Source organism: Ruditapes philippinarum, unplaced genomic scaffold (assembly GCF_026571515.1).
Source record: "Ruditapes philippinarum isolate M1 unplaced genomic scaffold, ASM2657151v2 ctg9716_1_1_1_1, whole genome shotgun sequence".
NCBI classification, from domain to species: Eukaryota; Metazoa; Mollusca; class Bivalvia; order Venerida; family Veneridae; genus Ruditapes; species Ruditapes philippinarum.
The window spans coordinates 1-15,539 of record NW_026852696.1 but is presented as its reverse complement, the minus strand read 5'-3'; the positions used below and the strand labels follow the sequence as shown (position 1 = coordinate 15,539).

Genomic DNA, 15,539 nt, shown 5'->3' with positions numbered 1-15,539 from the left:
CAAGTCCAAACTAATTGACAGTTTTAAATTTTGACTGTGTATAGTGAAGTTTGTATAGCCATCATGTTTTCATTCATGTCACTGTTTATTTTGAATTGTACATCCAATATATCATGTGAGCTTTCATTTCAACTTACTTCCATGGCAATATATGTGTATGCTTTTATACATGTTAACGACGAGAAATGTGTACTGTAAGTGATAAATAAACGTTCTTTCTCTTCTTCATTATGTCTTGTGTATCGAATTCATCAAACCAAGTTGGCAACTTTCACTTTTTTTTTACTTTTTTCATTGATTCCCTTTTTTCCAAAATTTTAACTATGTGAAGATTAGATACACAAAGTATGTGATTCGGATTTTTTCTTTCTAATCCTAATTAAATAAATTAGAATCCAAATAGAGAAAATACGAATCCCTAAAAGAAAGCCCAAAAACGGCAAAATAGAAAATGTTGCTGGCTCGGTTTGATTGAGCCTGTTCATGGGCGGTATTGTCGAGTGCAAACTACCGTCCACGCCCTGTAGCACCGGCTTTAGCAGAATTCAACATTTAAACATCAAAATGGTGAACTTTTGAATTTAGAAACATCTGCAGATGTATTCATACGGCGGTTATCATGGAACATTCAATGTGACAATTTCGTGCCATTCCATGGAAAGCGGCGTATTGTCCTCAAGTAAAAGAACGTGTGTGCTCTAAACGAGACAACAATGGGCGGAACCAAACAAAATGGAATTTTGAAAAGGGATCAGAGATAATGAAGCCTGCATATCACAGATAAGACGTCAAAATACCACGGATTTATATAAATCCGTGAAAATACAAAGTTAAAAAGCAGGCAACATATCCTAAGGGTGACTCAACATTAATCAAGAAGGACTATTGGAACCATCCGACTAGAAAATGCCAAAAGGTTAAAACTGAAAATACTACAAACACACCAATAATGAACTTTTTCAATGATGTGCTGAACTAAATTATGTGTATCTTGCTTTAAAGTTTTCTGTATTGCCTATTTTTGATTTTACATAAATTATTCAGTATATGAAATTGTCGAAGAAAATACTCTGATATTATTGAAGTAAAACAGTTATTGATCTTCAGCAGATAATTAACAAAATCATTGTTTAATTATGAAAATGATAATTCCAAAATACCTGTATGAAAGAAGTGCTTTTGTATATTTGAGTAAGAGAGAATGGCGCATGACAAAATATATAAACAGTTTGAAGTATGGAGGTATGTGGTAAAATATAAAAGTAATATCAATTTGTTTTGCAAACTACATTATATAAAATTTTCAAATATACGGAATAAAATAAAGATGAAGTATTGAAATGGTAGTTGAACTAGTAAATTGCATTGTAATCAATTAACCAGAATATATCACTGTTATTATAACAATATTTCGTGTTATATTTTTCATATTAATTAACATTCAAGATAACCACAAATGAAACTATCGGTGACATCAAATATAAGTTCTAGTTGTTCATATTGTTTCTCTAAATGGTATTCATTCACCTGAAAAAATGAAGGAAAATATGGCATAGTTTTGCGCTGTATCAGTCATAAAACGATGAGATATTTCAAAAAGATACCACAAGGTGTTTTTTTATTATTTAATTATCTTTTTAGAATTTGTCTTCAAGTAATATACATGTTACATGTTAAATGGTCAAAACTTTGCTTCATTGAACGGTGCCTTTCCTTGTTGATCTTGTTTATCATATTTTAGAATAGCCCAATCCTAGAAAAAACGAATTGATAATTTTATAATTTAATCCTAAAAACAGTACGATTTATATATAATCGTATAATTGTAATTTGAGAATAAACTGCCGTTTCTTTTAACCTTTGTAAAGCATTGTTGAGAATTGTTTTGTTTCAAGAAACTCAACACAAACTATGAAAAGTGGGCTTTTAACCTTCAAAGAGATCCATTGATTTCCGTTTTATATACAATAAATAACAATTATTTGTAAACACATTTTTGTAATTGTTATAATGGTTGTCTCAGAATCACAGCTTTCATGAATGTGTGATTATTTTCATTTGTTTTTTATTATGATAATGGTAAGATGAGTTCACAAATCACACCTGCTAAAACATTATACTAGTCTTGGTCTGACAAAATAACACCATTTTAATGTTTTGTGCTCTTGGAAATTTTCCAAATATAATTGGGAACGGAACAATTTCTAGTGTTCATTTAAAAGCTGATACTATATGCTTATATATGTTGAATAGAAAAAGCATAGCTGTAGTAAAGATCTCTTGCAAATACACAGGTAACCTATAAAAATATGAAAATATAAATTTCAGTTATGTTAAAGTTACTTTTAGTATCATATTATTGACATATTTATATAAATTGAATATAAAACGAATTAATAAGAACATCTAAATCTCTGATATACACTTTCCCTGAGAAATAAATTAATAAAGTTTATTCGAAATCTAATATGACTTGAAAAACTTCATGTAGATCATTAACAATGTAGTTTGCTTAATGAACATCGTTTATTGAAGATTTGGCTTACATTAGTAAACTATGTTGTATTCAAAGTCAAAAGTAAAATATTGCACCTCAATATTTATGAGGAGAACTTGGTTTTAAAATGTTAAATAAGTTTAGTTATCTGAAACTTTGTACGAAAAATAAATTAATGAGAGAGAAAGCTATATTTGAAAGAAAGAGTTTATCTTTATAGGAATAATTGTTTCAAATCGGTATTAAGGTGTGTTATAGACATGTGATCATTCTTTGTATCTTCTAAATTGAGCTTAGATTAAATGATGTATGGATTATGCATACAGATATGACAAAAAGCAAATGCTGTGTCTACAAATAAAAAATATTTGGCGATAACTTTGGTCAATAATTGTATCGATAAAAATGAGTAAAATTATAATGACAACTGCAGATTCAATAAGGTGTTGAATTTCTAACTAAACAAAAGAATAACACGAGAACGTTATATGGGTACGTATACAACATCTTAATACGACTTCATATATATAGTCTATAAATAGGGATGTCTTGAAGTGACAAGATGTCGCTTATACAAATGCAGTCAAAATGACAAAGTTTTATAAATGATTGTAATTGGTAAGCAAATCCGAAAGAAAATACCAAACATTATATAAATAATAATTATAATAATAATAATAATAATAATAATAATAATAATAATAATAATAATAATAAATAATAATAATAATAATAAATACTACTAATAATAATGATAAAAAATATTATTAATAATAATAATAATAATAAAATCCATATATCATAATTATACTGATTGAACTAAAAAGCTGAAATAAGTTGTTGCGTAATGCAAATTTAAACCAATCAGAATAAGACTGAAATAGACACGAATGTCAATACACCTGCAACTGCCTATAGTTTATTTTAAGATTCAAACCATTTTTACACCTGTATAAATCTACGACTTCTCACTTTGGAATAAATCTCGCATCAACCCCCCCCCCCCCCCCCCACACACACACACACACACACATACACATACACACTCCCCTCTCCAATGTACCTATAATAGTAACTGAATATTTAAATTTACTGGAAAATATCGCTTTATAACACTGTTTGCACACACCACATGTCATGTATTTGACATTTGCATTTACTCTGTAATCTCATATGTCTATTGATTTGAGATAATAAAGTATTGTTCTGTTCTGTTCTGTTATGTTATGCAAAGGATTATTTTCCTGGAGCAATTGTAGTGATTTTTTTGTGATGAGATTATATTTGAAGGTGATATCTAAGTCAATGGAAAATCATCTCTGATCTATAATAAAGTAAATCAAATGAATAATAAAGCGGCAAAAGTTTGCGAGAAGTTGTCAATATATACGATGTATATTTAAAAAATAATTTGTTATAAAGTTATATCGAGCGATGGATAATGGTTTTCTTTATATACATGTGAAATAATATTTAAAACTTGACTGATCAAACCGAGCCTGTGACATTTCAATTATGCCGCTCTGGTCTTTTCTTTTAGGTCTCCATTCTAAATAGTGATTTTAGAAGTAGGGAAAACGTGTTTGGAGGTGTACTTAAATAAATACCATAATGTAAACTGAAAGCATTGTGAATGTTGTCATTTAAATATTGTCTTTATTTAAAGGTCAAACTTGTTAAGAAACAACTAATAGCAACAAAATCAATGTGATATTTCATTTATACTCTGCTATTTTCAAAAATAAATCCTAAATGCAAAAAAAAACAAAAACGTATACTTATGTGACAATATGATTGAAATAGATCTACGTCTGTGTTATAATTACAACGTATTATCGTGACCTTTTACATTTGATACAAGACACCTTGTCATCCGCTATAATCTCATAGACCATTATCAAAAATATGAATATACAACGCGCAAAAAGTTGAAAATAATAGGGAAACCTGTTGCATAAAGAAAATCGCTCGGACATAATGATAGTCAATATCAATAGATCCATAAAAAGATCTGATAATTACCACTGGCAAATTAATGATTACAAAATATACTTCTTTTTTCTAGAACATGGCTAGAAGTTTGTCAATAGTTTAGTAGGACAGTAATGTAGAATGGCAAAACACGAGCTATAATTGTTTAATATTGTATCACCGTATTGTCAGTCTCTTTCGTTATCAAATACATGTAGAGGAACAACACTTATTATACATACAATATACATGTTATATATACTACAACATAAACGAATCCTGTGAAGAACATTTAGCGACATATGATTATATTTTTAGCTCTTGTCCAATAATTATAGTTTTATAATTCATATAAAAGTAAGCTTATGTTGAGGTCATCCATAAGTATTGGAAATAATGCGTCTGTGGAATCTGTAACAAGTATGCTAAATATACATACGTAATAATAGCGTGCATGTGCCATGTTAATTGGGAAACCCACGATCCTCACCGCTGAACGTCCATTGTTATAACTTAGTTTTGCTAACAACAATTCTATTTGTACAACCTAAATAATTAGATAGAACGACACCTTTTAGCAAAAACATGGATGATAACATTGAAGACTAAGGTAACCTCAGTTTACAACCTGTACAAGTTTATTATGCGGATGTTTCTAAAGTCTATATCACTCTAAATACTTAATTCAGCATGAACATCGTGACAGAAACGGCAGCGTGTATCTACCACAACCGTTTTAGGACCATGTTCAATTGAACTGAACCTGAATTTTTTTCATTTTTCTGTGATTTGGCGCTTATAAATATGGTTTGACAACGCCTTAATATAAAATAGTCCTGAACTAAAATCAAACTATCTTAAACTCAAAAAATATGGGAAAATTGTTAGGTGATATTAAAACATCATAATTGTGTTCGTATTTAGTGTTTACCGATTTGTTGACAATGTAATGTTTCTTGTTTTCATATTCCTAATGGCTTGAAATAAATCTACCCTGTTTCGGCAGTACTAGTATTTTGCGTTCAATGCAAGATGGATTCTGGATTGTGCATACATCCGGTGGTGAAAAATTACAGAAATTGAAGAAATGTCGATAAGACTGAAAATTTCTGATAACTGAACGTCTTTTTCATCTGTACAAAAAGTTTTTAACCAATTTTTTACAGCAAGTATTTCTCTTATGTGTGCGTACATATTCTTATGTTGTTTTAAATTGCATACCCTTTCTTCTAAGCAGTCATTTGTTTCATGATGGGATCATGCAAGCTGCACGAGCGAACAAAACAAAAGATAAATCAACATTCAAATCTTGTGATTAAATATGTTACTGACTGGAGAAACATGAAATTGTCGAAATGGAAGCCATTAAGGTCGCCAAGTATGACACAACAAAATACGTCAAAGACTCGGTTGTTGATGTAAGCAGCCGCCCAATACCGAGCTATGGAATGTCAATAAAATACGAATAAGAAGAACAGATTATACAACATTGTAACAAATCAAGTCAATTAAATTCTATTTATAAAGCCGGATACAAATTACAATTAACAATTCACTACTTAATTTAGTGGCATGCAGTTACATATGTTTAATGTTGTATTTTCTTTTGTAGTTGTTGATTTTATTTTGACAAGCGAAAAATATTGTAATGTTATTACGTTTCAATTTACATGTATACAACATAAAGATAGATAGATAGATAGATACTTTTGACTTCTTATGTAACTAGGTAAAATAGTTAAGAAAGTCTGTATCATGTTTGAATGTCAACGAGGAAACTCGAGCCATAAATGTTGTGTATAGATAACATAAAACAAAGTTAAAATATTGCATTTCATTTATAGAACAATTGATGTTGTAGTAGCGCTCAGACAAATCTGTTTTTTCTCTATCTATCTCAGATGTTTCCTAAAGTATAACTGAAAAGACAAAACATAATAAAATAAATATTTCAGTTCAAAAACAAAACTGAACACTTAATAAAAGGCTGCAAATAAGAGAGTTCATCGAAATCGACGAAAATATACTGGTTGTTCTTTCAAAACGGTGTATGTTTAGTAAATTTTATGACTGGTGTTTGTGACTGGTGTGGTGTGACTGGTGTATGTGACTTGTGTGGCGTATCTTGTGTATGTGAATTGTATGATGTGGCTGATGTTTGTGACTGGTGTATGTGACTGATGTGGTGTGACTGGTGTGATGTGACTGGTGTGGTGTGACTGGTGTGATGTGACTGATGTGGTGTATCTAGTGTATGTGGTGGGACTGGTGTGATGTGACTGGTGTGGTGTGACTGGTGTGATGTGACTGATGTGGTGTATCTAGTGTATGTGATTGGTGTATGTGACTGGTGTATGACTGGTGTATGTGATTGGTGTTTGTGACTGGTGTATGTGACTGATGTGGTGTGATGTGACTTGTGTGGTGTGACTGGTGTGGTGTGAATTGTGAACACATGATTGTTCAAATTGTGCAACAAAATGATACCAAATTATAAACTTGATTACATATTGCTTTGTTAACAGTGTTTGTTTGTGTGTTTGTTTGTTATATTGTTGTTTTTTTCTACCGGGGCAATTACGGGGAACTGATGACTTCAAAATACATTTACAAGACTAACCGTATCTTTGTGGTTACAAATTGCTGGTATATTAAATGCTGTCGGGTCACTAATTCCCTTTGTTACATTCTGATACAAACTCATACGCATGATGTAATCTGAAAATATAATGCTTCAAACAATCCCTAAATGTGAAAAATGTTATAAAAAATTTACGAAATAAATGATAAACATTTCGAATTGCAGAAAAAATATGAAACTTATCAAATATTTCTTTATTTTTGTAAGTTTTGTAGACCCTATTCCATTTATATTTTATGATAGTACACATGCACTAATGTTATCATTTGAATTATAACAATATTTTATGCATAAATCTTATATATAATTAATTGGACAATAAAACAGCTGCTCAATAAGAAAGTTTAAAATATAGCTTTAAATGTTGATTTTGTCTATTAAATATATATCTGATATTTGTTTACAATCCGTATGGAGACGTTTTCTTAAACTGAAAAAGTAACATCTATATATATTAAATTCGAACAAAACACCATCATCGCTAAATAACACATGTGACTTATTATTGAAACACTTCAAGATGTGTCTATATAAATAGATAAATGCCACGAATATCATTTAAATGTCATCATAATTTGTATTGAAAATGGCGTAAAACTTATCTTATACATAATACTACATAGTTTCACCTTCTGAAAACTTATATAAGTGTAGGTTTTTTTCTAGATAGGCAGCCAATAAGTGTCATGTGTTAACTTTCCTTTATTAGAAAAAAAACACCACTTTTTTTTCTGGCTGGGTTTTACGTCGCACAAATACAGCTTTACTGGTTGAGGAAGACCCCAGGTGTTCCTCCGTGCATTATTTCAGGCACGAAAAGACCACCGACACGTTGTGAGCTAGCTGTGTAGCTCAAAATTTTGAAATAAGAAGAGTGTGACATTCGTGCCACTATAATAAAAACGTGTTCTTGGTATCATTATTACAGTATATAATATTTACTGAATAAAACTATACATGGATCTAAAATTTTAAATTAGCAGATCTGTTGTAAAGGTACGACATCACAAACTGTGTGTTTAATGAATTTCTGATGTTTACGCGGTTACGTGATTTTTGAAGTTATTAAGAAAATGAATACTATGCCATGTATGTGAATTAGACAGGGACATTGAAGATGAAAATCAGTTTGTGTTTTGTGACTTTGAAAACGCGCTTCTGTATTATATATATATATATATATATATATATATATATATATATATATATATATATATATATATATATTATATATATATATATATATATATATATATAGAAGTGGTGTTTTCAAAGTATAAATACATCATATTCATCAACGTTAGGAAAATGATGTGTGTTTCATCCTTTTATTATAAAATTATAGATAAACAATGTATGTGTGCAGAATATATGTTGTTATTTTTGTGTGTTTTTTTAGTTAATAACCGATTCTTTGCAATTCTAATCAAGGGGGGATCGATACGTTTTCGCTATTGAATTCTTGTTTTAAGTCAAACAGTGATGCTTCACTTTAATAAATGTCCTTCAGTACTAATGGTGTAGTTTCTTACCTGGTCCTCCTGAGATAATAGATTCGGAGAGAGGTAAACAGTCTTCTTGAGTTACAGAAATACGTTTTGAACCACCGTTCACCTTGTCGGGTACAAACCAAACAGACGCCTTGACACCAGCTGGGTACGAATGCGTTCCGAACGAAGTGGCGTCATCTTTAGAAATAAGTAGTATAATAATGAATATATAAGTAAAAAAACAAAACAAATAGTCAAATTTGTAAACGTTTATATTAAAAAAAACATTTGGTATTATGAATAAGGGGATTTAAAATTGAAAGAATGGGCGTTTCGACATGTCTGCTCAAGTACTAATTATTTTGTCAACGTCTTTTGTAAGCTGATATCATTTTTCCCAAAAGTTAACGCTTGTCCTGGCGAATATTTGCTATGGATATGTCTTGCTTTGAATGTCAAGAGTTATAAATGATTTCAATATCAAAGCTATCCAAAACCTGGGCTACCAGCAGTTTAGAGCCTAGTCAGACTGCTCGGATGTACAAGATAGTGTGGCTCCATAATAGTGGCAAATAATCTGGCTACATACCAGTAACAAAGTATACTCACTCCAGGTTCATATAGGTCAAAGATCGATTACGTACCTGGTATACAGGGCGACTCCATACTAGTACTTATGGATTCTACTGTACATGTTTTGGATACAATTGTATACTTCTTGCCCTGTAAATGCAAAAAGATAGATAATGTAATGAATGGATGAATTTATACTAAATGTGTATCTGTTTTGTATTATATGAATTTACGGCAATACTAAAACATGCAACAATTATACCTATATAATATATAAGTTACATAATTATTTACAATTCAAATGAAAATCATTATCTTGCACAAATATAAAAGATTACTGCTTAAATGTGTACCATGCAACAACATAAAGATAACTTTGTCAGAGTTGATAGATTTTCAGTATGTATTTTCTATTGTTTAGTGAAAAATTGCAGCCCGGTTTTGTACATATTTAAATGACAACTCTTGTGATTCTAGCTGTACATTATATTGTCGCTTTCTTGCATTTACTATGAAAATATGATAAAAATTGAAATTGAAACCATCATGTTGTAATTAAGTAACATTACTTCTGTATATTTGATGATAATTTTTGTTTGTGTCTTTATATGAGCTGTCCTGTTGTCTCTATCCTCCAAATAGGCAAACTGTTTCCCCGTATAGTCATAGTAAACTTCTCTGTTAACATAGGCGAGGGATGCCGAGTCCAAATCTTGATTGTACTCACCTGTATACCATACAATGACAAATAATGTAAATATCTAATTTTGTCCGAATCGTTTGCTTTTTTGTTAATTACTGATTTCTTTATATTATTTTTTATATTTACTGCAATGAAATGTACATGTTACTTGAAATTCATTATGTATGTACTATGTACTAATCAGAAATAAAAGTTATCTTCTATTCTGTTCTGTTTCGATTATAGCGCATGACAAATCAGCACGTCAAGGTAGAAATACCTGGATATTTCTTTATTGATTAATGAGACGTGTTCAATACACATTATTGGCGTTGTCAAAAAGATGGTGCAGAGTTAAGATATGTCTTTATCAAGAAAAATGTTTATTATGTTATAAAAAAATTCTTAGTAACATGATTAATTATTCATATTTACCGGTAGTTTCCACAAGATTTGCAGTCCATTTATCAGGAAAACAACACTGTCCAGATGTTGATGGTATGATTGACAATATAGAAACCACCACAAATGTCATAAATTTTGTAAAGTTATTCATGTTTGATATTTGAAGCTAGACATATATATATAACATATATAAAATGAACCTTCTCAGTTTAATCTCTCTTTCTATTTCACATCTGATATCTAATCAAAATAAGTTTACCATTTATTAAATGTATGTCAATTTTTTATCAGTCGTCAAATTCAGATGTGAACGATTTAAAGGTAAACTCGGGTATATCACCAGAAGAAAAAGTTAACTTTAAATACAAACCAGTGAGCTAAGGGATAAACGGGCAGAACTGCCTGAAAATCATTTTTGTCACTCGTTGCTACCTACTTTTCTGTTTAAACTATTTTGATAAAACATTACAATGGAAAATTAAAACCAAAAAGATTTAGTATTTGAGGTACCGTTATTGCATTTAGTAACATTAAAAGCAACCATCTTTTTATTGATAGCGTTTCATAATTAATACTTAGGTTTAACCCCAAGCCTGTTTACGGCTACAGAATCTTCAGTTTGTACATATTATTTTTAAATAATAAAAATGATGGTAGTTTTATCCAAACTGAAATATTGAAAAGTCCATTTACGATGTTAAGGGTGTAAAGTGATAGATAAATATATCATCGTATAATCAAAGTCATATAAAGGTTTGTGATCTGTCGCACACAAACGACTAAAGATAACTTTGGGTTATAATGAATGGATTTAACTCACTACAGTGTTGGAGCAGTACCTCTTGAAACTTGATAGAAATCATGATCACAAGAATGAAAAACATCCCTTTTTAAGGCGATCATTAATTCTTTTATTCATAAGCGTATGTAAATCAGTGCAAGGAGATGAATACGCCATTAAAGTGCGTTTCGGCGGGTGAAAGGCGAAATTTTACCATTTAATCATTCGATAAATATCACCACATGTACTGGAATATGGTATTTAATCCTACTCATTAAGAATTATGTTTCAGCGTTGATGGTAATAAACTGAACTTAAAAGTTATTTTGACTAATAATTATGTCATTTTTGGAACAAAATCTTGAAATACATAAATAAGATTAATGTAAACACAGAAACACACGTCTTTCACTGACTTTATTGAGAAAATTGTGTATTGATGTGAAATGCCAAATTTGAAAAGGACAGTGTTGTCAAAGAAATTTCAAATGTTTTTAATTCTAGTTTATACTACTTTCATAATTGAATGGAAGGGACGTAATTCACTTATGATTTTCATATTTGTTAAGACGAGTTATTTTTCTTTCAACCGTGTCACCTTTCACTGACATGTAAAAATATCTCAACAAAAGAACATCTGATCATTTACATTCTAGGTTATTTTTGCACAATATATTTATTGTTGATAACATTATGTTTAATGTATTACTGTATCTAAGATGTGTTCAATGCAACGTTATTTTCACTTATTTTTGTCACTGGTAGTGTCTGTATGATGATCAATGTCTTAGCAGGGGAGGGCCGATCTTAGACCCAACCCTTTGGCTATTTGTTATTTCGAAATAATTTTTGGTCTGTATATTTACATGTAAATATTAGCAATGAAATATGATTAGAAAAAAATCAAGGTCTTATCGGCGAAACTTGGTTTCTAATAAAAATGCAAAAAGGAGATCATATTATTGTAAAAGGTTCAGAAATAGGTACCCACAAAAAATGTTCATAAAAATGTACTATTGTATTCATATAGTAAGCTAGAACAGGGTCGATATCTATGGCTTAAATAAACATTATTTAATTTTAAGGTTAAAAATCCGTACGTACTACAGAAATAGTGTAAGAAGATATTTAAAAATGTGTCTAATTTGTTATTGGTCCTGTATTATATAAACAATATGTTCTGAAATGATACAAGACTGAGTTATTTAAACTTGTTTCACCACGGCTGTATACATTTATCTCTTAAGAAGATATTTTTTTGTTTTTTCACTTGCATTTGTTAGCTCTTAACATGCTTTAACCGAAAGTGATTAATAATTGCCCAGACCAGACTGCAGTCTAACTAGGATCTATTTTGTTCGTAGCTCTGTTACGCCGCATATAGCACCTGAACAATATAGTTCTCCGGACAATTTTATTCGTTGCACTGTAACGTATATTGCTCTCCCACTGTGGTCAACATCATCATCATCATCATCATTCTCATCATCGCGTTCATCAACATCAAAATCAGCAGTATCATTATACTATTATTATCACCTCTATCCTATTCATCAATATAACTCCAGCATAATCAATATTATCAAACAATATAATTATCATCAAAATTACAATATCATCAAAATCATTATTATCATCATCGAAGTCATCATCATTGTCATCATCATCAAAAATAGTACCATGTCTATCATCAGCATCACCCGATCACCATCATTATTGAAATCATCATCACGTCAGTCATCATCAAAATCACCTCAAATTATTAAAACTATGATCAGCTTCATCATCATTTAAATCGTTATCATCATCACCACCATCATCATTATCATCATCATCCAAATCGTTCTCATCATTATCCTCAATATCAAATTTATAATAATCATCATCTCATTAATCATTCTTCAAATCTTAATCACATTCAGCATCGTCAAAATCATCATCATCTCCATCGTAACTATCAAAAGCAAACTGTCATCACATTCATCATCATTAACATCTTGTATAAAACTCAATAAAGATGAGCTGAGTTAAATTTTCTTCAAAAACATGCGGTTTAACTTGTATTTGACAATATCTACCTTTCAACCAAGTGATCATGGCGTCCTGCCGTTCTGTGGTCACGATCATGTTTCCTCAAATTCGACAGCTTTTTTAAAGAAGTTTCAAGCTTTCATAAAAATCGAGCGAAAAATAGTAATATATAGCTATTCTTAGCAATTTAATGATGTTCCTTTATCATTCTTATTGCAAATTGCAAAATCTTAAGACTGTATATCAGCTAGTCTTTTGATTATGGTTGAGCTTCAATACTTTTTATTAGAAATTTAATTTAGTTTTTGTAAAGATATCATTACATCTTCACCATATATTTTACTCGGTAGTTTCAGGTTTTGAATAACATTTAATGCAATAGTTAGTTGACTATTCCATTAATAAACGCCTGATATATTTTTGTAAAGAAATCCGAACTTTGAAGGAAAATTATAAATAAACTAGATTCTATTTCATCTTTCAACTATGTCAAAATTACCTTTTTTGTTAAACATAAAGACGCAGCAATGATGCGTGACCGATACTGTAAAACTGTCTCGCATGTTCATTTTGGTTAAATCATTTTCACTATTCAATCATATCACTTCTTTAGATATTAGTTTAGAGTACATTTCATTAAAGCAACTCAAAGGAGTCAATAACCATTATGTAGATAAAATAACTTGGTATTGGAAAATAGCTGACTATTGATTGCAATAGCTTTGCGTCCTTAGTTACGCTAAAACAAACATGAATAAAATATATCTACTACATATAAATGCGCTCGTCCCGAGTCATTAATTTAAACCTTACACTTTAAGTACATACAATACGTTGTTTATTTTTTTGCTCTTTCAGTTGTTTAACTTTACATTAACAGAACACAAGTGAAAAATGACGCATGTAGATTTTGGGACCTACTTTCCATCAGGCCAACTCATTGATAAGGATGGGAGCTGTGAGCTTCAACCTGAAAATTATGAATATATAGGTAAGATGCCTTCTTTTATTATTTCTTTAATTGGAAAAATTATATTTATAAAGTTATTATGTCTAAGTTTATAGCCAATTCATTTGGTTGATTTGCCATTTGCTTGATAATAGAGCATTTTTATTATGGTACGTATTTTTGTTCGGTGAATTGGAAATGTATCTTTATATAAGTTAACAAAGATTAATTTTTTTTTTCGTTGAAACAAATTAGAAGTTATCAGTGGTTACACCAGCTAACCAATGATATTTGTTAGAAAACTTGAAGTACCTTTAAAAAAAGATACTCGGCGTGGTAAATCTGGTTGTTCTGTTAATTTACATGTAATTACACGTTAAGTAATGACACTGTCCAGTTTTAACACAAAGAAAAACCAATGTTGAATCTTTATTGAACAATTGTGAATAAATTGATATGAATAATTATGTACGATTTTTTGGCATAATCTAACTATAAATATAAGTTTTGGAAAACGATATACAAACTTCATTGTTTGCCAGTATATGCAGCTGCAAAATATGTATTTTTTTCTTGTATTTTATTCAATAAAGTGTAATTCATTTTGATACAACTCGAAAGAATTATCTATATCAAGGTGAGATAAATTGTAAACTGTTGTTCAAATACATTTTAAACTTTTATTTGAAGATGTCAAAGTTTATATCCTGAATCGAAGGAATGTGCAAATAACGCAGGAATATGCAAAGAACGCAATAATTTGCAAATAACGCAGGAATATGCAAATAACGCAGGAGTGAAATGTGCAAAAGTAACACAGAATTATGCTTTTCTGTTGCCAAAACGAGAACAAACAACCGACAACTTACCAATTGACGTTACATATTTTATTGAATACATGTATCAAATTGAGAAAAGAGCACATTCTGTTGCTGAGATGTCTCATCACAAATATTTCCCTTAAAGTGTTTATTATTTCAAGATCATTTGTGTGAATTATGACCTTGCTAGATATTTAAAGTGACTTCTTATGTTTCGGCGATATCTTTAAATACAATGCGTTCACAATAATAATGTTTTTGATATTTTGCATACCTAGGACATTTGTCGAACTTCTAGTGTAATATTTCTCAAAAATTTAGCTGATGAAATGTGACCATATTTATATGGTTGCTGATTTCTTCGCGTCTTCGTACCTCAGACGTCGAAGGCGAAGACACGATATATTTTAGGCGATATAACGATATCTTAATATGCACGAGATCTTTTTCTATAGAAGTTATAGGCCAATTTATCGTGTCTTCAAAAGGTCCGAAAATTGACCAATTATCGTGTCTTCGACTTCCGAGCGAAAACAAGACGCAAAGAAGACTAGATAAAATTGGCCAATAATTGTATGATTTCGTCATTCGCATTTTGAGGCGAAGACATGACGACACGACAAATTAAGCGTGCCGATACGGAGATTTCTACCTGTCGATATATAATAATTTTACAGAAAAGGAATTCGTAAATGATG

At 30.3% G+C, this 15,539-nt stretch overlaps 1 protein-coding gene across 1 annotated transcript; it reads right to left on the bottom strand.

Annotated features, from left to right (window-relative positions):
- Positions 1-6,263: 6,263 nt before the first annotated feature.
- On the bottom strand, positions 6,264-9,318 carry LOC132721329 (uncharacterized). Its single transcript, XM_060705617.1, has 4 exons — positions 9,244-9,318; positions 8,642-8,797; positions 7,089-7,186; positions 6,264-6,387 (listed from the first exon to the last, which is right to left on the bottom strand). The coding sequence occupies exons 1-4, from the start codon at positions 9,263-9,265 to the stop codon at positions 6,361-6,363; spliced, it is 303 nt and encodes a 100-aa protein (XP_060561600.1). The 5' UTR covers positions 9,266-9,318; the 3' UTR covers positions 6,264-6,360.
- Positions 9,319-15,539: the final 6,221 nt, after the last annotated feature.

Excerpts from the sequence above, each read along its gene's own strand:
- LOC132721329 (XM_060705617.1), bottom strand. The coding sequence starts at position 9,265 with ATGGAGTCGCCCTGTATACCAG. Across the intron at positions 8,798-9,243 it reads GGAGTCGCCCTGTATACCAG|ATGACGCCACTTCGTTCGGA; the intron begins GTACGTAATCGA and ends TTATTTCTAAAG. Across the intron at positions 7,187-8,641 it reads TATTATCTCAGGAGGACCAG|ATTACATCATGCGTATGAGT; the intron begins GTAAGAAACTAC and ends TTATATTTTCAG.